The 25,269-nt window shown below is 42.4% G+C and overlaps 1 protein-coding gene across 1 annotated transcript in view; it reads right to left on the bottom strand.

Annotated features, from left to right (window-relative positions):
- The window catches only part of Tmem131l (transmembrane 131 like), a 187,381-nt gene that overhangs the window by 15,858 nt on the left and 146,254 nt on the right, over positions 1–25,269 (bottom strand). Inside the window, exon 25 of the mRNA XM_023723669.1 lies at positions 4,877–5,022. Within this exon, the coding sequence (XP_023579437.1) occupies positions 4,877–5,022 (146 nt within the window). The remainder of the gene's footprint in view (positions 1–4,876; positions 5,023–25,269) is intronic.

The following is a 25,269-nucleotide window of genomic DNA, read 5'->3' as shown; positions in this document are numbered from 1 at the left end:
CCTTAGCTCAGTTGTTTAAGTGGCTGCTTCCACAAAGCTGTCAGCCTCAGGTTGCTGTAGTTCCGATCCCCACAACACTCCAGCCAGCCAAACCACCCCTGAGGGCATTCGGGGCACAAAAAAAAAAAAAACCTTAAAGTGTTATGCAAAAATAGAAAAAGCCCAAAGGTATTTAGTAGAAAAATGGGCAAAGGACATGAAATACAAATTCACAAAAGAAAAAGGCAAAATTATCATAATGAATTCATCCAGAGTATCACAATAAATAGTATTATTTTTAAAAGGCAAATTATAAACTAGCTTGTTCTCATCTTTCAATTTTGGCTTTAGAAAACACAAATAGGTTTACCATTCATGTATACATTTGCAAATACCAGGCAGAGGTTGGGGAAACGGGATCCTGTAACAGTGACTGCCTCTGGCTGGATATTTACTTATTAATTCAAATTTATTTAAATTTTTATTAGCATATGTCTGCAGTACATAATGGTGAAATTCATCATCTGCACATGTTATTTTTTTAATTTACAGAATTTCTTTTCAGTGGTAGGACTATGGATGGAGGATTCAATTTTTTATAACTTCATGGGGGGGGGAGAAGAGAAGAAATGTTTATCTTTCCCTAGAGAGATGCAAACTGAAATGACAATGGAAACACAACTGCTCAGGCTCTGGGATAGAGGGGGCATTCAGCACACGCATCATCAAAGCAGAAACAACACCAACACTGATCACTTCTCAGACTAAGCCAGGTTCTGCTAACAGGAGACTGGATGGAGCTCACTGCTACTGCACACCCTGAGTATGTACAAGGTCCTGGGTTTAATTCCCAAAATCACAACAAAAAGGATTTGCAAACACTGAGGTTGCTGAGAGGAAAGTGAAGCCAGTGTTTTCACAGAACTTAAATGGATACTGTCCATTCTGCAAAGCAATCTGGCAGTGTGCCCAAGAAGCCTCAAATAGCTGCTACATCTCACCTTTTCCTCAACATCATTAAGGATGTATCAGGAATACAAGCCTCATGCAGTCATGGGTCGGCTTCTGGAGTCTGTGATTGATTCTTCATTCAATGCTGGGATTGCAGGTGTGAGTGCTACACTCTGGGCCTGGGTGGGTAATCTGCATTACAATACAAGGAGGGAAAAGAGGCCAGCTAGCTGAGGGAGCTGCTGCCCCTCGCTTTGCTCCTTGCCTCCACCAAGTATGGCTGCTCTGTGCCATGGGCCACTCTGCCTTGAAGCCGGCTGAGTATGGACTGAACCTTCCACTAACAGTAAGCTAAATCAGTGGATTAGAATGCCTGCTTAGTCAGACACAGGGGCCGCGGGCCTGATCCCCGGCCTGCCATGCTGGTCCCGCCCCTGGAGCACACTGAGATGATGACTAAGACTGGGCATGGTGGTGCACGCCTGTAATACCAGTGCTTGGGAGGCTGAAAAACAAGAAGGGCCAGTGCAAGTCTGATCTGTGCAGTGAGACCCTATAGATCCTGTACTAAATACATTAAAAAAACAAAAACAAAAAACAGTGAGCTAAATAAACCTTCCTTGCTTAATTTTGGGTGTCAGTATTTTGTCCCAGCAACAAGAGAAGAGTAAATAAGACAGATGTTTATATAACCACTAAAGTTCCCTGTTTTTCAACCACATAAAATCAAAATGTGGACAGGCATGGTAGCGCACACCTGTCATCCCAGCACTCCTGAGGCTGAGACAGGAGGATCATTGCGAATTCGAGACCAGCATGGGCTACAAAGTGAGCTCAAGGCCAGCCTAAATTGCATGTTGAGACCCTGTCTCAAAAAAGATAACATATAGGGGCTGGGGAGATGGCTTAGTGGAATAAGCGCTTCCCTGGCAAGCACAAGGGCCTGAGTTCAATCCCCAGTTCTGCCAAAAACAAAAAAAAAAAAAAAAAAATAAAAAAAAAAAAAAAAAAAAAAAAAAAAAAAGATAACATATAAGAAAATCAGAATTATAACTATATACATACATAGTGATAAGCAGAACCTCTTAAGCTAGTAAGCTTTTTAAATTTTACTAGAAAAGAAATAGAATAGAAAATGTAAAGAGTAGTTTATTTTGGATGGATTGTTTTGTTTCTTTTTATAGTATTTGGTACAGGGTCTCACTATACAGCTTGGACTTGGAGTAATCCTCCTGTTTTCAGCCACCTCAACACTAGGATTACAGGCACATGCCACCAGGGCCCTCCTGGGGCAGGTTGTGGGGGGTGGGCAGGACTGACAGGGCACGTAGTGCAGGGGATCAAATCCTTGTCCCTGAGCTTGCCTAAGCAGGCCCGTAGTCTACTGAGCTATCTTGCCAGTCCTTGGATGGATCTTTTTTCCCTTTATGATAATTATGAATCACTTTCTTAAGGGGGGGGGGAACTGCTTGAAAGAAAATAAAAAGCCAGAGGTAGGGTTAAAATTCAATTTATAGTTTCCAAACATGGGCTTCAACCTTCCTCGCCAATAAATCTAGAGGAACAGAAAAAGTTCTATGTGTGCAACAGACAGATTTACACAATTTTCTAGGTTGCAGTTAGGCCCTAAGAATGTGCAAGAAAAACAAACACTGAGCACTACACTCGGGAATGTGTTTATTGAGAATGGCTTTCTGCAAATGAATAATGAAATGGAAAGTAGACTCACAGGGTCTGAAGAAATGGTTCCACAAAGGAGGGAGCGAGACATAAAAGCAGAAAGGAAATGAAGAGGACAGCCTCCACATCTACAGCATGGCTGACGAGGCTGGAGGTGACTCTGAGCAGCACGGCCCAGCCTGAGTCCCTCTGACCCCGGAAGGCACCCTCCCAGACAAGCCTGGGAGGCAGGACAGCTAACATCATCCCACTTCTGCAACATGGCTTTGAAAGCTGTACAAATGTGCTCGGCACGTAAGCCAGGAGGAGCAAATGTCAAAGATCAGACTCACAGACCTGCAGAGGGAGGCTTGACCACCCCCAATGTTATGGTCTGTGTCTGTTGTCTCCCCAAAGCCTCATACAGTCATGGGGCAGGCTTCTAGAGTTTGTGATTAATTCGAGATCCAATGCTAGAATTATGGGTGTGAGTGCTGCACCTACCCTGGGGGCGTACAGCCTGAATATAAGGAAAGGAGAGGCAGATGCTGTGGCTCCTCCCTTTGATCCTTACCATCTTCCTCAGCCATGAACTGCTGCCCTCTGCCATGTGCCACTTTGCCTTGGAGCCAGCCAAGTGTGGACTGAAACCTCTGCTAACTGTGAGCTAAATAAACCTTTCCTTGCTTAATTTTAGGTGTCAGGTATTTTATCCCAGCGATGAGAGAAAAGTAAAAGAGGCACCCAGGGACCAAAAGCAAGAACTGTCTGAGCTCCAAGGCCTGCACACTCAAGGAGCTAATGATGAAGAGGAGGAACAAGGCTCCAGTGTAAAGGGTCACACCTGACCTGGGGACCTGGGAAAGACCAGGCCTGGGAGCACAGTTGGGGCAGCAACTGTACCCCATACAGCAGAGGCGTGCCAGCACCTGCACTGCTGCTCTCAGGGTGTCACCAGAGGGCCAAGACCCTGGAGTCATCAGTTCCAACTTGTCTGCCCCACAGCACAATCATGGCATAGGCTTCCATCTCACTGCAGGATGACAGGCACGTCTTCGAAGCCCACATCTCTTGGAGCCACAGCAAGGCAGATGCTGCACATACTACTGACAGCGAAGACCAGAAGCAGCCACAAGGAGTAAGGGGGCAACAGCAGCACCTTGCCAGGAGAGAGCTGGCACTCACTGCTGCCCTCTCACCCCCACTCCAGGACACTCTCAAGACTGACCTTGCAAACCTTAGCTCTGAATTTTTTTCCATGAACCTACACACATACAAGGATGGAGGGACACGTGATGGGAATAATTTATACAGATATAAAAAAAAAAAGGAAACACCAAAGGAATTATAAACTTTCAAAGAGTTGTTTCTTCTATATGTGTATACTGGTTGTTTAAGGAACTAAAAAATATTTAGTTATCACCCTTTTAAACTATAAATTTTAATTTATACATTAGCTATTACGCAATACAATCAAAAACTTGTTCGCACTTACCTCTCAATCATACTTCCTATGTTTTACAGATCTTACTACTTTTACTTTTATATTTGCAGTCTTTTCTTTAGATGTTGTTGCGAACTGTTTTGTCTTAGATGTGCATATAAGACGGACAAAAGCCTCACCAACAGACCCCTATCACAGCTTCTTTAATCCTGAGTATTTTCATTTCTGTCTTATTTGGGGGCTTAATTTTAATAACTTGATTTTTCAAGAAAGACTCGTGAATTGTGTCTCAGTGTATCTGCCTGTGGCCTCTGTACTTGAGTTTCAACCTGGCTGGACATAATACCCTTTGCTCATAATTTCATTCTCTCAAGGACACTGTTCAACTGTGTCCTTGAGTTTCGTGTTCCTATGGAAGTGCATGAGGCAAGCTGCAGCTGAACCTCTTGATTTTCCTCCCTTTGCCCAGCTCTAGGCTTCAAGTCCAATCAACCTAAATAGGATGCACTCACATATGAACAGCTACTCTGCACAAGTATACCCTAGAAAACGGATACTGCAAGCAGCTAGATAGAAAAGACCACAGTCTGGTTCTGCTCTACCACTGTTACCAAGGAGTTAACTTCATTTGCTTGAGAAGAGTTTTGCTAGGGAGTAGAATAATCTAGTTCCACTAAAGCTTATTTTAGTAGTTAAAAGATAAAGCTTTCTGAAAAACATCAAACTTACTATTATGGATTCAAATGCATTTAAAAGAAATGGACTTACTATACAGAAATTTGTATTCTGAGCCCTAAATATGGGGTATGTTCTTTTTCATACATAAGCAAAAAAAATACAGACCTCCACTGAAGGCATGTCCTGTTTCTCAGAACACACATCTTCTTTAGATGCTTTGTGAATCTTCTTTTCTGAAGACTTAGTGTCAACCTTTTTCAAAGTTTCACAACTGTCTACTTCATTCTTGACAGGCACTTGCTGGTTATTTCCTTGAATAAATAAAAACAATTCAATTTCTAGCTAATTTTTCTATTCATAGTTCCTATAATTAAACCTCTTTTATATACTACACAGTCTCATTTGACTTGATGAGATTTAGGCTTAAGGACTGGCTTTGACATCTACAATGCACCATTAATTTATTTTGTTCACAAGTAAAAATGCACTTAAAATAAAAGTCCTTTAGTCCTTAAAGAGGTCAAGCAAAAAATGTGGTGGCAGGACTCCAACATTCACTGTAACGTCATTCCTCATGACAGCTCAAAGGCAGAAACACCCCACATGTCCACTGGTGGATGAAAGGACAAATGACGTAGGAGTGCCACACAGCCCAATTCATTGCATAATAACAGAAATATACTTCACTCTACTGAGCTCTGTAAAAACCGGAGTGCAGTCCTCACATATGCTACCACACGGATGCCTTCAAGACATTATGCTGAGTGAAATAAACCAGACACAAAGCACTCATGTTTTGTGACTCCACCTGTACCACAGGCCTAGCGCAGTCCAGGTAAAGAGACAGGAAGTAGTGTGGCGGTTCGCTGGGTGGCGAAGTGAGCAATGGGTTGGATCAGCAGAGTCACTGACTAAGGGGATGGAAATGTTCTGAAAATGCAGAGCAGTGATAGCTACGCTACAATGTGAGCAGACTTGATGCCACTAAACTTAACAGTTAAAACAATTAAAATGCTAAGTTTTATGGTACAGATTATTTTACCAAAAGTCTTAAATTAGGGCTGGGGAGATGGCTCAGTGGAATAAGTGCTTCCCTGGCAAGCACAAGGGCCTGAGTTCAATCCCCAGTTCAAAAAAAAAAAAAAAAAAAAAAAAAAAGTAGTCTTAAATTAGTGTGAGAAAATAAAAGACTGTAGTTTTAGTCAGGACTCCACCAATACTTAGTTTTTAAACTCAGGACCCTGCGCTTACCGGGCAGGCACTGTACCACTGAGCTACATTCCCAGCCCAATAACTAGTTTTATAATCAAGAGTCTCTCTCTCCATATCTACAATGACAGACGTATCCAGTGAGACCTTCGCTGCCCACCCTGCTGGAAGCTACAGGATGACCAGCAGACATGCATGGAAAGCACAGCAGCCCCATGGGGAGGGAAGGTCACCCTCCGAGGCACAGTGCCTGCTGCCAGCAAGGACCAGTCTGCAGGCAGGGCAGAGGGGACAATGAACTACTCCTAGACCAGTTTTTCCCTTTGAAATGCGGGGAAGGGGTGGACTGTGCTTCTGAGCCTGGAATCCAGGACCTTGTCCAGGCAAGGCAAATGCTCTATCATTGATCTGTACCATTTTAAAATATTTTTTCTTTTAAGTGATTCCATAGGAAGCTTGCTAAATTACAATATAGGCAAAGCAACTTTAGAACCACAGTAATTGGCCTCACTTTTCTCATTTAAGTCAGAAAGTACTTCCATGCCATCTCTTTGTACCTTTAACTGAGGACCTTTAGGGGCACCACAGAAACCCGAGGAACACTTGGCAGGAAATGCGCCAGCAAAATATGCACTGGCAGAGACACATGGACACACAGGGGGGAGGGAAGATAGACACATACACACCTCTCACCAGAATAACCAAGAGCAGTCAAGGCCCCTTGGATTCCATTGGGAGCTGGTGGAACTGAAATTGTTCATCTGCAGGAGGGCAGGATGAGGCCTCATTGCCTAAAGCAGTCAAGCTACCTCAGTCTTGAGAAAAACATCCTGCCTGGATGTTGTGGGCCATCAGTCACTAGGCAACCTTGTGTCTTACACCTTTGTAAAGGTACAAATAAAGGCCCTTATTATTGCTGGAGGAGGAATCGGGTTGTCTTACCACCAAGCAGTTGAGCCACCTAACCCAGCTCTTGTCTTCTTTGTCTACTTTTCCTCATTTCTGCCATTTCTCCCTGGATACAACAGATCATACCAAGAGACAACCAATAGACCCCTACATATGGAGCCAGCCAAATAGCTCAGCAGATTAAAGCTCCTGTGAATAGGTGCAGGGGCCGGAGGTTCAACTGAAATAACAATTGAAACTGGGTGTGGTAGCGTGGGCCTGTAATCCCAGCTCTTGGAAGGCTATAAACAAGTGGATCACTATGGAGTCCGATCTAGCAGTGAGACCCTGAACACCCTGTAGACACTTCCCTAAAATAAAAAAATTAAAAAAAAAAAGATCCCTACATACGGGGCCTGAGCAGGACACCCGGTACAAGGTAAGTGTGGGCTGCAGGAACACTTTTAAAGAACACACATAAGGGAGGGAAATGAATTGGTGAGAGCCAGTATTCAGCACAGGCATGCATTGGGTGTAAAACTTGGGGATTTAGGCTCAATAAGGCCAGAAACAGGTTCACTAAAGCCAGAGAGATAAACGAGCATAAAGAAACAGGTTTGAGAGATGCCCAAAAGGGAATAGTCAGATTGAGTTAAAAATGGGATAAAGTTTCCAGAACCATAGATATTCATAGATGTACATAAAAATGTTTGTTTCTTCCTTGGTTCCTGTACTTATGTTACTAAGACCACAATACAGGACTTCCATGGAGTACCATTTTAAAATCAAGTCTCAAATGGCAGAAGGAGGGCAGACAAAAGGTACAGCAGATGAGAGTTTAAACCCTCTAGCTTTGCTCAATTAGATAAAAAAGGAGAAAGTTCTTTTAAATTGTAAGCAGTTGGATCTAAGCAATGATGTGCTACCAGGGGGAGGGGCACAAACTGGGTTCAGGGAGGGCCCTGTGCTCTGGTCCTAGGCAGACCCAGCTGGGATTTCCCAGCCGCCAGTGCACCTGTCTGCCCCACCCAGTCACAGAGGTTGGCGCGCACACCATCAACTTCCATCCTGTATACCTGGTGCTAAGTAGGAGGCTCACAACTATGGTTCGCTGTGGCCTTGGCAGTGCCTTTCTAGGCAAAAACAATTCACCCAGCTGTCAGAGCCAGAGCAACAGTGGGCCCACATGGTGGATGCACACTGAGACCACGGCTACAGAGCTATAGTCCCCTTGAAGGTTGGGGAGGGGACGTGGGCCTGAGAAAACACATTCCAGGTACTAAGACAAATAGGCTGCTGCTAGCAGCTCGCCCAGTTCTGAGGCTAGGAGTAAAGGCAACCAGTACAACCTCAGTACAAAATGGTCTCCAATTTTTACTTCATTATCATCACTGCTGTTTAGAAGGGAAATCAAAGTTACAATTCAATCCACCCAAATGATTGTTTAAATCACTCCAGACTCTCATATCACTCAATTGGTCATTATTTCTTTGATAAAATTTTAAATTATTTTTTAAAAATTGGGCTAAGAAATAAAAATTAATTAAAGAAAAAACATTTTAAAGGGTTTTTCAAATGCAAGTATGGATGGCCTCCAAGTAGAGCAGCTACAAAGGTGCTGGGTTGCTCACCTGGAGAGATACAAAGAGAATAGAAAAAAGCAGGAAATAAGAGTGGTTCTCTCCATTACAACTGACATAAAAAGAAAAGTTTTTACATTTTCTCCTTAAGGTGATTAAATTAAAAGGCTGTTTCAGGCCTAAAGATAAAAATAGGTTTGTTTTTTTGTTTTGTTTTGTTTTTTTAAGTCATATAATGAGGATATTTTAAAAGATTATTTACAATTCTTTTAATTCCTTATAAGGTTGAAAGCTTTACAGTCCTAAATTAAAATTGGTGTTAAAATGCTTTGACAGTTTACAAACATATACAGAGGTTTGGAATACAATCTAAAAACAGTGGGGTTTAAACAGCTGCTTGATTTTGATGTACCATTTAAATAATGGCAGGCCTGACAGTGGCCTCCAAGGGATAGAAGCTATGGTAGCTTCTTCATATCTGGATCAACTTATCTAAGAAAGAGATATATTGTGCCCTGTTCAGATCAACCAAAAATGATTTTCAGGCTTTATTTGACAATATTAATATCTTGATTTTGGGCTAATTTCTCTGGTGGTGTTATCCTTCAGGTAAGTGAAAATTAATTTGCTTTTTTTCACAGATAGGTCATATTAGGTTAAGCAAGGCAAGGCCATATATGGCTTTCTCTTCAGAAATACAGGACATAGATTTCTCACCGTACAGTCAAAACTCAATTACAAAAACAAAAGGGGAAATTAATCCCTCCAACTTCACTTGTCAATATATACTATTCATTTTTGAAAATTTTACAAAAGATGGAAATACAGCAGCAGAAAGACAATTCCATCAGCTAAGAGAAAAAGGCTTGAAAGAGTCCTTTGGAGAGATCTCCACAGTGGACAATGGAAAGGACCCAGTCCCATTACTAACCTGGGGCAGAGGGTATCCTTGTGTTTCTCCAGAAAATGCTAAACAACCTATCTGAATACCAGAGTATGCTGTTAAGCTATATCACGGAGCCAGATCTGGGGAAGCAGTTAACAGCGATGAAGCTAGATCCAGTTTGGGACCTACTGAAGGTACTGACAAAATGGAAATCAAAGGCCCAAACAGATAATAAAATATACAGAAATACCTGAGTCAAATTTTATTAGTACCAAGACAAAAATATAATAATACAAAATAGGCATATTATAGATAAGATTTTCTTTCTAAATTTTTCTGATAAGAGATCTTTGCTAATTGACAAATAACAAAATCTGACTAGTCTATTTATAATTATAAATTTCTAAAAATTATAATAGAGTTACTATAATTTAATTTGGTTAAGAATGTATTTGAGTGCGCTCTTAATTTTATAAAGATGTTTGTGTGTTCTGTGTATTTGTTTATGTATTTGTTTTGTTCTGTGAACAGCTGTTTCTCTTTTTTTCCTTTTTTGATCATTTGTTCATAATACAATTTGGGATGTAGACTTAAAAAGATGCTTTTTTCTATATGTTACCAGATGAGTTTAAGGATATCAAAACTAGTTTATTCACAGATCATCAAAAAATTTAAGATAATTAAGCAAAGATTCCTTAGGGTGGGGAGAAATCATTGGAGAGGATTCCAATTGGTGGATAGAGGGTGGCCAACCTTTGTTCATTAATAAGGAGCTTCTAATAATCTGAACAGTCTCTTAGGAGATACCTTCAATAATCTGGTCAGTGGTTAGAAAATAAGTTTTTCAGAAAAATTACAATAAAGAATTTTCTTAAAAGATGGTATAAAACTAAATTAAGAAACAAAGATTTTCACATGTCTACTGTTAGTCTCACAGTGTATTAAGTGTCTTCATGATTCCAAGTGTATGGGTCTTCCAAAATGTAAAACGAAGATTGTTTACTGTGATTAGATTTTCTCTCAAATTGATACATCAGCCTTTAAAAACTTGTGATGTATATCCTATTAAAGAATTACAAATTAGGTAAAAGATTCTTACATATTAGGTAGAGATGATGAGTTAAAGGTGTTATGTTATGTCAAAATGAAAATATAAGGGGGCCGGCAAGATAGTTCAGCAGTCTACAGTGCCTCCTTAGGCAAGCTTAGACAAGCTCAGGCAAGCTCAGGGACCACAGTATGATGCCAGGGTGGGCTGAGCTGGCCACAAAAGAAAAGAAAAGAAAAGAAAAGAAAAGAAAAGAAAAGAAAAGAAAAATATAAGTATGCCACAAAATGTTATTAGGATTGTCTTGCTACAGTGTTGTGTATGGTTTTGGTTTGTAAATTTTAGTGTAAAATTATATAACGGTTGCCTGTTAACACTATATGGATTTAAATATTAGAACATTCATGGTTTTTAAAAAATAACACTTCCAGGCCTGTGAGATAGCTCAGCAGGGTAAGCACCTGTTTAGGCAAGTATCAGGACTGGGGTCTGCTCCCCTGCACCACATGCCGTGCCAGCCCTGCCCCAGGTGTGCTTAGCCAGCCACAGAGACCAGGAGTGGTTACATATGCTTATAATTCCAGCACTAAGGAGGCTGAGAACATGAGGATGACTATGAGTCCAAGCTGTGTAGTGAGAGCTTGTACTAAATACATAAAACAGAAAAACAATAGTTCAATTTTATATCAAAGGTCTTTGCTACATACATAGATAGTAATGTTAAACTTACTGCCTCCGTTACAGGGTAATGCCATTAAGCTTTTGTTCTGGGTAAAGTTTGGAGACCAAAAATTAGATAGATGGGCTAAAAGGATAGCCAATATTTTGGCCCTAGCCCTTCCAGGTCAATGAGAACTCAGGACATAAAGGAACAGCTGCTATGACATTCTGTAACTCAGCTGAATCCCATAGACCATGTATTATGTGCCAAAGGAGAGTCACCTGGAGGAAAAATATCTCTTAATCTTTCACAGAAAGCAAACTGGTCAAGTAATGGCCATGATTCATCCAGATGGCTGATACTGACAGAAGATCTAAGAGGTGCTATACATGGTTCCAAGATAAATCCTGAGGAGATTTAACTGACCTTGTTAGATAACAAAAGTTAAATTTGTATTTTTTTTTTTTTATTACATTTATTTATTGTGTGTGTGTGTGGCCAGCTCAGCCCACCAGGGGGCGGGGCTGGCTGGCATGTGGTGCTGGGGATCGAACCGTGGTCCCTGTGCTTCGCCAAGCTTGATTCAAGTAGGTGCTTTAGACCACTGAGCCATCTCTCCAGCCCCTTAAATTTGTATTTTTACATGTCTTGCTTAACTTGGTCTTAACCATCCAGCAGAAAAGTGTAACCACAAGATGTAAAAAGGAATGTCATAATAAGATTCTAAACCACAAAAGGCTCAAATCACTACAACTTCTGACAATTGCCAGCTGTACTTATATAACTCACTACTGTCATGGACTACTAGACTATATAGGGTCAAACTACTGAACACAAGTACCAAAAATCTTTGTACTGGCATCCAGAATGAAAAGGTCTTCTAAAGAGTTCTCAGAACACAGCTTCTCCAACTGCAAAGGAGTACCCATCATCCACACAACAAAACAAAAAAGGGAGATACACTGGGATTGGTTGAAGCTGCAATTACCATATGTGAGAAGGCAGGGTGAAGCCTCTTTGCCTAATGTAGTTAAGTTACTTCAGTCTTGAGAAAAACATCCTGCCTGGACACTGTGGGCTATTAGTCGCTAGGCAACCTTGTGTCTTGAAACTTGGTAAAGATATATATAAAGGCCCTTTGGCAGAGAAGCCACCACCTAATCCAGCTCATCTTCTCATCTATTTTTTTCCTCATTTTGCTGCCATTTCTCCCTGAGTACAATGGATCACACTGAGAGACCAACAGATCCCTCCAGGATTTGGACACCAAACATGAAACTCACTCACACCAAGACCCAGTCATCTTCCAAATAACACTTGTGAGCACACTTATGCTTTGTAAAGTGAAAGTAACAGAAATATACAAAAACACTGGGCCGGCAAATGGTAGTACCTTTTTGTGTGTAGGTTTTTTTCATGGGTTAATTACAGCCACAGTGTATGAGGGCTTAAATTTCAGAAAAGGAGACTTAATCAAGATTATTTTAAACTCAGTCTCCAAATGTTTCCATGAGAAGAATGCAGATGACGAATCTTGTGGCTCCAGCCAGGAATGTCTTCATGTCTTTAGCTACAATAGAACAAACTTAAAAAGGAAACAGCTGAAGGCATATCCAGAGGCACATTTGCTCACTGTCAACATTGAGGAAAGCTGTAATCACTATAATCGCAGAGTTCCTAAAGAATCTGGACCAAGGACAATCAAGAAATCCCTCAAGGAATTTTGTATCTCTAGCCAGTCAAACATAGGTTCTGAGGGTATACATTTACCCTATTGAAATGAGAGTGGGGCTCTAACATTTGGATTCCCTCTAATCATTACATTTTGGAACTAAGCACCCAACCACAGGCCTGCAGAATCATTATTACCACTTCAAAAGTTGCCAAAACTAAGCCATTCTTCCAAAGAGAAACTTAATTTCCTCTATACAAACTGGTGGTGAAACATCCACAAAGGGGAAATAAGCATTTAAATATTAGAGACCACTAGTTAGATAGAAATATCATAGGCAGTCAGACAGGGCTAGGCTCTCAGAAAGTCAGTGCAGAAGAGAAGACTGTATTACAATTGTGGGTGGAGAGGCATTTACCGAAGATCAGGCCTCAAGGCAAAGATGAAGTGCCCATACCTGCATACCCTCCCTGAGGGGTAAACAACAGTGACTAATATTCTAGCTAGGAATCAGTCACCAGGATTGGGGACCACGATTTCCTTGACTCATCTCTTCCAGGATAGGTTCCCACTCTTCCTAGCCTGCTTGCTACATGACTAGCCTCCCCACTTACCTAAATGACTACCTATAATCTTATTGGTTGATCTGTCCCACCTTATACACCACTCAGGATTTTGCTCTCTAAAGCTTCCTCCTATAAGTGGAGTTCCCAGAACCCACCTACTGGGTCCCGTTCTGTCTTAGGCAGAGGCTGTTTTTCTCCTCGATAAATATTTCCTATTCTTAACCTCTGCTGTTCCTTACAATTTATTCTTCAATTTTGGGGAACATGAAATGGTAAATAAGACATCTAGCAGGCTGGGAGTTATAATAGTTCCCTTATATCATTTGGAGGTCCTACCTTATTCCTGTATCACAAAGGGGAGATGAGAGAAACCACAGAAATAAAGCTGTCACCTTGAATTGTTGAAGCATGAGGTACCTAACAGAATGCAGACAATTCTCCTCAGAAATTGTACCATTACTTTCCTAGCATCCTAATCTTTTTTTTTTAGCATCCTAATTTTTTATTTCTTAAATTTTCTTCATCACCCAAAAGCACAAGTCAAAGTATCTTAAGAAAGACCCAAATTTAATAGCCAGTACCTGAAAAGCCAAAATGCAGACTCAGAAAATTTTGTATGCTTTCTGTAGGACCAAGAATCAGAATGAGTAATACAATTAAGGGTCATAATATGATAGGCAGCTAAGTTAGTATATTACAGCTAATCAGACAGGGCTAGGCCCTCGAGGAAGTCACTGCAAAAGAAAAAAACACATGACAACTGTGGCTGGAGGCATGTTGATGACCAGGCCTACATCCTCCCTAGGGGATGAGATAATTGGTATCACCTTATAGTAGGTTACATAGAAATATTATAGACAGTCAGACAGGGCTAGGCCCTCAAAGACACAAAATGGAAGACAAGACCTAGCAAAAGTGAGAGAGACAGACACTCCCACTGTGGGCCAGACCACCAGACAAAACAGTAAACAAATATAGCCACAAACTTCCCTAGGGATAGACTTTAGGGATTGATATTCTGAATAGGTATCAATCACCTTAAAAGAGCCAGGAAGAGTCACTGACCAAACACCCAACAGGACGATCCCCTATCCATCTGTTTCTGATCTTATCAATTTTACCTGAGCAATTGTACTTTTGATATAGGGGAATGAAACTCCCAACCTGAAAAGTACCTGGGACCAATTTGTGTTCTCTAAAACCAAAGAACAAATTTTAGGAATAAACAGAGATTAAGAGCAGAATATATTTATTGGGGCAATGAAAGCGTATGTCTGAAAAAGGTACAGAAGGAGGAGCCAAGCAGGTTGCCTGGGAATCTGTAGTTTCTAGAGATTTTTTATTTTATTTATTTATTTATTTACTTGCGGAATCGGGGATTGAACTCAGGTCCTTGTGCTTGCCAGGGAAGCGCTTATTCTACTGAGCCATCTCCCCGGCCCCTCTAGGCATTTTTATAGAGCACAACCAAGTGGTGAGGCGGGTCTAAGGTGGAAAACATGGGAACTCCCTTAAGTGGGCATGAGGCAGGACAAAACTGTGATCAACCTGAGACTACAAGCACCATTGCTTGGGTAAAACTGATTAAATTCAAGAAAATGAGGAAGCAAGTCACATAGCAAGTGGGCATGAATACGAACAGGGTCTCTTCCTGTTGGGAGCTGGGTCAGTGACTCTTTCTGGCTCTTTGAAGGTGATTTATACCTATTGAGAATATCAGTCCCTGAAGCCCACCCCTAGGGAAATATATATGGCGGCATTTGTTTATCCTTTTGTATTGAGGTTTGGTCCACAACAGGAGGGTCTGTCTCTTCTAAAGATGCAAAGTCACTTTGTCTTCCACATTGTGTCCTTGAGGACCTAGCCCTCTTCTTACTGCCTGTAATATTTCTATCTTATTTAGCTGCCTGTAACACTTGTAGTCTTACTGGCTGACCATAGTTCTATCCCACTGTTGTAGGCAGCTGAATTAGGCAGAAATATTATAGGCAGTCAGACAGGGCCAGGCCCTCAAGGAGACAATATGGAAGAAAAGGTGACTTTGCAACTTGGAAAAGACAGACACTCCCATAAGGGCCAGACCTCAAGACAACAGAGGAAACAAATTGAGCTACATACTTCCCTAGGGATGGGCATCAGTGATTGATACTCTAAACAGGTATCAATCACCTTGAAAAAGCCCAAATGAATCACTAACCCAACCCCCCCACAGGAAGAGACCCTGTCCCATATTCATGCCCACTTGACTGGCTTCCCCGTTTGGTACGGGACTTTATCAACTTTACCTGAGCAATGGTGCTTGTAATCTCATTGGTTGACCACCGTTTTGTCGCACCTCATGCCCACCTAAGCAAGAGCTTATGTTCTCCACCACCTTAGATCTGCCTCATCACATGGTTTTCCTCTATAGAAGTCCCTGGAAGAGACAGCTTCCTGGGAGCCACCTGCTCTGGGGCCTCCTCTCCTGTCCCTCTCTTGGACAGGAGCTTTCTTTCCCTCAATAAATATATTTTGCTCATAACCTCCATTTGTTCCTAAAATTCATTCCTCTGTTTTAGAGAACACAAACTTGTCCCAGGTACTTTTCAGGTCAGGAGTTTCACTTTTCCCCTATATCATTTGGAGGTCATCCACCCGAGATCAGTTTTTCTTCCTGTGTCAACACCTCACGTGTGAGTTCCCATGTTTTTCACGTTAGACCTGCTTCACCTCATGGTTTTGCTCTATAAAAATCCCTAGAAAAGTCATACATTCTCAGGCAACCTGTTCAGGTCCCCTTCTGTCCCTCTTTTGGATGGAAGCTTTCTTTCTTCCAATAATTATATTCTGCTCTTAACCCTTCACTTTTCCTAAAATTCATGATTCAGTTTTAGAGAACATGAACTCAGTTCACCTATCTTTTAAGTTGGGAGTTTCTTTCCCCTATATCAACATGATTCAGTAAATTCTAGCTAACATCAGTCACCTCAATGGGTGACAAAGATCTGCGATTCACCCCTTCCTAAAGAAGGTCTTTGTTTTTTCCACTTGCTACATGACCTGCTTCCCCATTGGATTAATGTTACCCAAGTGGCTATACTTGTACTCTCATTGATTGATCACAGCTTTGACCCACATTGTATTCACCTTGTGATATTCCTCTACAAAACTTCCTTTGAGAAATGGCCTGTTGAGAACCCAACTCATTTTTGGGTTCCTTCCCATTTCTCAGGAGCTATCACTCACGATACAATTTTCTATTCTTAGCCTTCACTGTTCCTTAGAATTCATTCTTTGATTTGGGGGAACATGAACTCAGCATACCTAACATCTAGCAGGTTAGGAGTTACATTTATTTTCTCTAAAGTGGGAAATCATGGGAACTCACACATGAGGTGGGACTATACTTCATAGCTTTAATTCAAATAGCTCAACGGAAGGCTACAAGGCTGCTTCCCTCCAATCACCTCAACCTGGGTAATGGCCCAGGCCATTGTACATGATGCCAGAGGTAAGAGAAACAAAGGCTTCCAGGTCCGCCCTGGGAAATCTCCTCAATTCCAAAATAGGACCTACACACACCTCCTTGCATGACCTATAGTAACCTGTCTTCATCCTGAGCTCATTGAAAGACCATGCATATGAAAAGAACAGTCAGTTACGGGACAGGACATTCCCAGTCCCAACCAATGCAGCTAACAAGACCCAGTAACCCAGTAATCACACTGTTGATTATGCTCTGAAAGAACTTAAAGTAGGTGTAAAGTTTACATACCTATGCCTTCTGCACTTGTGCCACCTTCCTGTAGCCAGCATGAACCCTCTCATTGAAGTGTACCACTGCCTCAACACCTTGCTGTTATGTGCTTGCCATCCTATGCTATGTCCAATTCTCTGTTTGTTGCACACAAGAACCTGGGTGCCATCTCCGGACCCCACACCCAACACCATGTCTTGGTGAGACTGGCTAGGAGGTAAGCCTGTTTAAGTAAATTTTAGAATGTGTATTTCTTTTTCTCTCTTCTTCCTATTTTTGCATTTTTGGTCATGAACTGAGGGCACAGGTCAGACAGTTAAAAGCTGAACAGCACCTCCTCCCTAAAGACTCCTGTAACAGGACAACCTAGTCACAGAAAGGTGTGCATCAGCTTCCACTGGGGGCAAGAAAACATCCATGCATCACATACGTTCATGTTCTACACCTATGCAACCTTTTTCTTCTTCCACAAACCTTGTTTGTGATGTTTTATGCCAAAACTTACTGGAACTCAGACCCCCTGGTCAGTGGGTATTAAGTTAGGAGCCTGGTCGTAAGTAAAGATTACTTGATAAACTGTTCTCCTCTAAGCAGGAAACTGTTTCAAGCCAGAAGGGACAAGAGAATTTATTTGGATCTCACTGAGGTCTCTGAGGAGGGAAGCTCCTTCCTTCCTAACATCCAAGGCTAACTTGCTTTTTATTGCCCCTTCTTAGGACAAGAATACCACAGTGCTCAGCAATTCTACAACTGGCAAAGGGCATCCAGCCAGTGTGGTACCCCAGGCATGGAACCCTGTCCAGGTAGATGGGTTGTGGCCCTAAAGGGGAAACTGAGAAGCCCAAGAACACTGCCCATGTTAGGGCAGGAATGCCTGGCATCAGAACTCCAATGATTCTGGCTATACCAGAGATGCCTACAATCTGACCCTTACTCCTACCACAGACTACCACGGAGATACTGCATCAATCCCACCTGAGTCCCCACTTGGCTGCCTCTCAGACAATGGGACAACTCTTGACTCCCAAACAGCTTATATACTGTGTAAGACACTCTGGCCTATGTACTAGTGTGGGCAGCCCAAAATATAATAACCATATTCCGATTAGTCCTTCTTCAGAGACAGGGAAAATGGGGGCTGAGGAGATGGCTCAGTGGAATAAGCACTTCCCTGGCAAGCCTAAGGCCCTGAGTTCAATCCCTGGTTCCGCAAAACAACAACAACAACAACAACAAAACCCTACGCTACCTGTGGAGCTAATCAAAGGATGGGTGAATCAGATGACCCCATTCTACGATTGGCCAAGGCTGATGGCTTCGTCTCAGAGACAGGGAAAATGGTGAGAGGTATCTTACATCTAAGCCTTGGTGGCCTCATAACCAAAACCAGATCTTAGCCAGCCCTGCCATAGAACTAGTCCTTGTTTAAAAACCTCCTCTTGTCAGCCCCTGAAAGGCTACCCTCCTTCACCAGTGCAGCCAGGGGTTCAAAACAGCCCCCTGAGCCCACCTCAGACTAGGTCTGGGTCAATTCACTAAAAGGCTCTGAATGCAAGGAGCTCAACATTAAAGTCTGTCACTATCCTCCTTGTGGCTTATGCAGATGATATTGTCTAAGCTCAGGTCCCCTTTTCGGTCACAGGTATCCAACAATGCAAATGAAAACTAGACAAATTCTCTGACCCTTACTCATACTCTTACTCCTGAGAAGTCTGCTGATAGATTCCATACCTGAATGATGCACCTTGCTTTGAACTGGCAAGATAACCACTTTGTCCTGGTGTCTTGCTGTACAATAGAAGGGATCCTAAGAGCCACAAGACAGGCCCATGACAAGGGCTCTGGGTCTCATCGATGGCAATTAGCTAACCAATGCACTACTGGGGGGCCAAGAGGGGCTCAAGTGGAACTGTAACATTATCCAGACCATCACAGTAAATATGTACAAAGGCAAGCCCAAACCCGAGACAAAAGCTATCAGTCAGGCTCTGATGAAAATCCAGCAGCTTTCCAACACCAGCTTGGCATTTAGAGAGGGCTATGGAGTTGGTACCAAGCCTGTCTGGACATAGGTGAGGATTCATGGCTGAGGAGAGATTGTCCTCATTCCCCAAAGGGGAAATGGTCACCATGATGTCTACAGAATACCTGACAGCAACTGTCAGTGCCTGACATAAGCACATAACCCTGTCACCTTGGAAGAACCTGGGCAATCCTGAATAACGTGGATAAGCAAATTACTTTCCTTCTGGGTAACAGAATCTCTTAACCTTGATCTCAGGGCAATTTATAGTCCTCTTCCTCAGTTGTAGGGGCCTGAAAGGAGTTAATTGGTCAGTTTTCTTTATCCCCTAGCTGCAGATTTCTTTTTCCAAGCTGCCTTCATAGTAATACCAAAATGTCCCACCCCAGTTAACTAGAAGAGACATATTTCTCCTCCCTAGGGCTCCTCTGTCGTAAAACCTCTGACCACTCTTGCCTCAGAGGGAGTCTAGCCATCCCATTCCATTAAATTCATTAGCTCGCAGTGGATCCCTACACATTGTATGATGGTACCCTGGGAATCATTCAGCTCAAGAATCCAAACCTATACCCTCACAAAAGGCAATACTCATTCAAAAGAGAGGCAAGACTGGACCTAAATGCTATTATTGACTTTTGTCTGCAGAGCTGGTGATGCTATGCCAGTCCCATGCAAAACACCCATCTCTAGTTGTCAGGCCAACAGGAGAATATTGTCTACTACAAGGTCTCAGAGTGTGCCTACGCACACCCCAGCAGCAGAGCCATACATCCTCCAGCACAGGTCTGGAAGACACTAACAGAGCATGAGGACACCTTCTGTTCTATCCCTGAGAAACCCTGCTCCCAATACTTCTTTGCCTCTGAATGGGAGGATCCCCAAACTGGGATCCACCACACTGGACTTGGACCATCCTGCTTCAGGGGTGGGAGAAATCCCTCTTCTGTGTCCCTGGTCCTTAGCTCAAGATCTTAACAGAGCTCAAACTGGAAAAAGGAAGCCCTTACAATACATAGATGACCTTCTCATTGTAGTTCCACCATGGAATTATCCGATCAAAATGCCACTGAAACCCTCAATCACCTAACAAAAAGAGGATACAAGGTCAAGGTGTCTAAACATAAGGTCCAGATACCTCAACAGAAAGTGACCTAGCTGGGGTTCGTCTTAACCCTGGGAAAACTGCAACTGTCCTCAAGGAGAACAGAGTGAATCCACTGTCTGGGTCCTCAGAGTTTCAGAAATGACTGTTTTGTGCTGAATATGGACATTCCCAACCCTTCTATGAGGCAACTAGGTAAACAGAAACCGAACCCTAGGAATGGACCCCAGCCACTCGGGAGACCTGTCAGGCCCTGAAAATGGGCCTGATGTGGGCCCTGGCACTAGAAATGCCAGACCTAAGCCTTTTCCTCTTTTTGTGGTTGAGAAGAAGGACCACTGGAGTACTAACTCACACCGGGGACCAGAAGCTTGGCCTGTGGCCTACTTCTCCCAATGACTTGATGTGGCAGCATAGGACTGGCTTGGCTGTCTGTCCAGAGGCCTCTAAAATTACAGTGGAACAAGAGCTCTCTCCATTCTAACCCCATATGGTCCCATTTGTGGATAAGGCCAACCTTAGCGAAAACCCAGACATCATTCTTCAACCTTGTACAGTGCTAAACCTTCTTCCTCACTAATCAACAGACAGAACGTGAGTACAAACACACCACTACCCAAAATGATGCCAGCTGCCCCAGCCTGAGGGGCCAGCCACTGACAGGATGTCAAGTACGTGGTTCACACATGGCAGCATTTTCATAAAGAATGGTGAAAGGAGGATGGGTACACCACAGTCAGTCAACCTGTATCATTGAAGCAACAACATGCCCTTCTGGGACCTCAAAAGACAGAATTTACTCCACCCAGGCTCTTAAACCTGCCCAGGACAAGAGAATCAACACCTATATATGTCTCTTAAGTAGGCTTTTCTGGTTCCACATGCATTTACTTGGACTTCTTTTTTTTTTTTTTTTAGGTCCAAACTCTATTTAAAAAAAAAAAATATTGGTGCATAATGATTACATGTTTGCTACATAACGATTACATATGTAATGAGGAATTTGTACATGTATATAACACATTTCAATTTTTTTTGGATCCTCCCTTAATTTTATTGAGAAACAAATAGCAATGAGATAGTTTCAAAACTGAATAGTAAGACAATTTCAATAATTAATACATTGCATAGTTGTCTTCGTAGTGGTCATTCATAGTACAAGATGCAGACATGATATCCTGTCCAAACACTATTAGTACAAATCTTTCTTCTCACTGAATTAAGAGAAAGTAGCTGTACATCTATCCTAATTATTTTGAATATACAGATACAGAATGATCATTTGTATCCCCTTTTTCTGTTTAGTTTTGTCAGAGATGGGTATTCCATTTCCATTTAAATATTGCAGATGCGTGAATTCAGCAAAATAATCCAATATAGTCCAGTAGTCCATAATAGTAATGGGTTATCCATAGGATGGGCAATGTCAGAAGTTGCTGAATTAAGCCTTTTATAGCTCAGCATATTAATATGGTTTTACTTTTTATACCTCATGTTTATACTTTTCTGCTGGCTGGTTAAGACCAAGATAAAGGAAGACCTATATAACAAGAAATCTAACTTTTGTGTCTGACGAGGTCAGTCAAATCCCCTCAGGATTTACCCTGAAACCCTGTACAGCAGTTTGTAGATCATGGCCATTGCTTGACCAAACTGCTCTCTCTGAAAGCCTGAGAGAATGTTTTCTCTCCATGTGACTCTCCTTAGGCACACTCTACATCATCAATCACATTGCTCTGTGACCCCATAATCTCCCTGATCAGAAAATCTGAGATACCACTGAGTTACAGAATGTTACAGAACAGGTTCTCCTATGTCCTGAGTCCTTAATGACCTTGAAAGGCTAGGGCCAAAATGTTGGCTGTCCTTGCATCCCTTCTTTTTCTCTAATTTTTGGTCTACAAACTTAAGTTGTTAACCCTCCAGAAGAAGAGCTTATTTGGACTTCTGACTAGCTGCCAAACACCAATAAAACATGGACCAGAGGTCTTCAATCTCCTTCAGGCAGTAAGTCGCCCAAGCAAGGTATCAGCCACCCATTGTGGCAGACATCAAGCCTCCCCGGATTCTGTCATCCAGGCTGATTTAGCTCCCAAACAGGCTGCTCTCCAAAATAACCCTGGCCATCCCAGCAGTCCCATTCTGAGACTTTATTTTTATTTATTTATGTATTTAGTACAGGATCTCACTACACAGATCAGACGTGTAATGATCCTCCTGCTTTCAGCTTCCCAAGTGCTAGGATTACAGGTGTGAGCCACCAAGCCCAGTCTCAATCCCCATCTCAGTACACTCCAGGGGTGGGGCTGGCAAGGCACATGGTGCCATTCTAAGACTTTAACTTAGAACCAGAGTACTCTAGGGAAGAGCTTCAAACCATTCACGATGAGCGAGGTATCCAAAATAGTTGTACATGGGACCCCAGCTGTTCTGATCACAGCAGACACAGCAGAATCTCGCTAAGTCTACATAATGCCTTCCACCTAAGGTGGGATACTACTGCCACCAGGCACATAGGTTTTTTTTTATAGGAACCAGAGTCCACAATGTCATAATCTAAGTCTGCATGGAATACCCCATCTGCCCCCATAATCCACAGACTCATCCTCCCACATTGCTGAACCAATGCAACAGCAAAAGACCTCCCTGGGGGAAGGGTGGTACATAAGACTTCACTCACATGCTTCCATGCCTCAGTACAAGAGGCATATGCACATCTCTTGGTGTGCAGATACCATTATTGGGTAGACAGAGGCCTTCCCTAACAAGTCAGAATGAGCCTTAGAAGTGTAGAAGTGATAGAAATTCTTCTCAAACAGTAATCCCTTGGCTTGGACTCTATCGGTTCCTCCACAGCAACAGTGGGCCCTCTTTCACACCCCACACTACACAGGGAGCTGACAAGGCTCTGGGAATTAAATACTTTTCTCATGCTGCCTGGATTCTTCGGTCTTCAGAAAAAACTGAGCAAAACCAAACAAATTCTTGGGCAACCTTAGGCAATCTGGACCAGGACACCCACCATACAAGTACATACCTCCCAAATGACTAAATGAGGCAAACTTTTATCTTAGCTCTTTTGAAATGCTTTATGAAAGAGTCTTCCTGACATCTGCTTACTAACACCAAGACTTCCCAGCTTCTCCAACTTGCCACCCACTAGGGACCTTCCAATGCTGCCCCACTCCTTATCCCCACATATGGAAATGAGATCCTCCCATACCCAGAGACTAACAATTGAGGTCTGCCCTAAAGATCAGGTTCTAATCAGGAATTGGAAGGTTTCACTCCAGGAACTCACTTCCAAGTGGAAAGGCCCTAACATACCCCTCTTAACCACAGCCTCTGCTATCAAGAGTCAGGGGACTGACTGACAGAGTTGCCTTTCCAAGGTAAGACACAAAGTGCCTGAGGCATCAGCGAAACAAAAATTATAACCAGTATGTCACCAAATTCCCAGCTAGCTGTAATCTCTTTACTATCACTTGTTAATGAGTTCATATAAGCGATAATACTTTGGTAAATGACTTTTTATTGGAAATTTCTTCTGTCTTCTGTATATATTCATGATTAATCTTTTAAGTAACTTGTTCAAGGCAAATTCAGTTGAAAAATAGTTTTGCTTATTTTGAGTTACACGTTGTAAGCTTGCCATACTCTGCTACTGCTTTTTTTTTCCTTTCTGTATTTAGGACAGGGTCTACAGGGTCTCACTATGTAGATGGGACTCAATTCTCCTGTTTGCAGTCTCCCAAGTGGGATTGCAGGTGCACGCCACCACGCCCAGTCTCAATCACCATCTCAGCATGCCCCGTGGGCGGGGCTGGCACGGCAGGCCGGGACTGAACCCCAGGTGCTGCACTCTACCTAAGCAAGAACTTTAGTCCTCTGAGCTATCAGGCCTGCCTCCATCTATTGCTTTTTATGTATTTGTATTAGTAATAGAATTATATGTTCTCAAGGTTTATAAAATCTATGTTTTGTTTTACATTATGGTTGCTTTCCACATTTTCTCTATGGGTTGATTTTTAAATTTCAAGATTTAATAAAAAGTGTATTAATGACAGCAAAAAAGAAAGAAAGAAAGAAAGAAAGAAAGAAAGAAAGAAAGAAAGAAAGAAAGACCAAAAACCTATACCTGCAAACAAGTGGATGGCCTGAAGCTTCTTTTCAGAAAAGAAAAATACCCACCAACCTCAGTCAGACAGGTAATTGCTTCGCTCCCTTTAGACTTAGCTCGAGGCTGGGAATAGGGTTTCTCCTTGCATGTTCTATATGGCTAGTTCTGCTACTCTGTTACTTGCCACAACTCACTAAAGTTACAAAATGACTCCTCCTATGTTGTTCTTATTCTCCTTTGCTCTGCGATCCTCTTTAATAGCTGAAGAACTGCCTCTAAAGCAGATGATGAATAGTGATCACCCACACAAAACCTTAAACCTAACCAATCTCCCACTAAATTCTACTAATCCCAACCTGGCCAAGAACTGTAAGCTGTCTTTCCCCATCTTCCAGCCAATATACTGTTCCATCTATTCTAGCTGGACTCTGGGATACCAGAAAGATGACCTTCCAGGGGCTGGGGAGATAGCTCAGTGGTCTAAGTGCCTACCTGGCAAGCACAAGGACCTGAGCTTGATCCCCAGTACCACATGCCGTGCAGGCCCCAGAACCCTGGGTGGACCAGGTCTTCCATCTAAACCAGGCATGGTGGCACACGCCTATAATCTCAGTGCTTGGGAAGCTGAAACAGGAGGATCACTATGAGTCCAAGTTGCATAGTGAGACCCTGTACCAAATAAATAAATGTTTTAAATTAAAAAAATAAAAAAGACCTTCCACCCCAAGTAATAAGGGTGCAGCTTCTTTCCGTTAAAGTCTTTAGACAGCCTATGTGATTTTCAGGTCAGTGAAATGACCACGGAAACCTCACTGGGGAGGGCTAGTATCTTCCTCAGAGCCTACCAGAACCACCTTACCCAAGTTTCTTCCACAAAACCACCCACTAGAACCCAGTACCTGTTCACATACTACTTAAAATTCCAGGTGTACCCTTGTAGAATGAGGACTCAAGACTGAAGCTATGGTGAGGATTTGGGCACTTTAAAAGACTTTCCTTGCAAACAAATCCTAACAATAAAACCTTCACAAGATCTCAAGACAATCCAAACCTCATCCTTTTAGTTA

Source organism: Octodon degus, unplaced genomic scaffold, assembly GCF_000260255.1.
Source record: "Octodon degus isolate 3935 unplaced genomic scaffold, OctDeg1.0 scaffold00101, whole genome shotgun sequence".
Lineage (NCBI taxonomy): Eukaryota > Metazoa > Chordata > Mammalia > Rodentia > Octodontidae > Octodon > Octodon degus.
The sequence above is the reverse complement of the archived record's forward strand: the minus strand, read 5'-3'. Positions and strand labels throughout refer to the sequence as shown.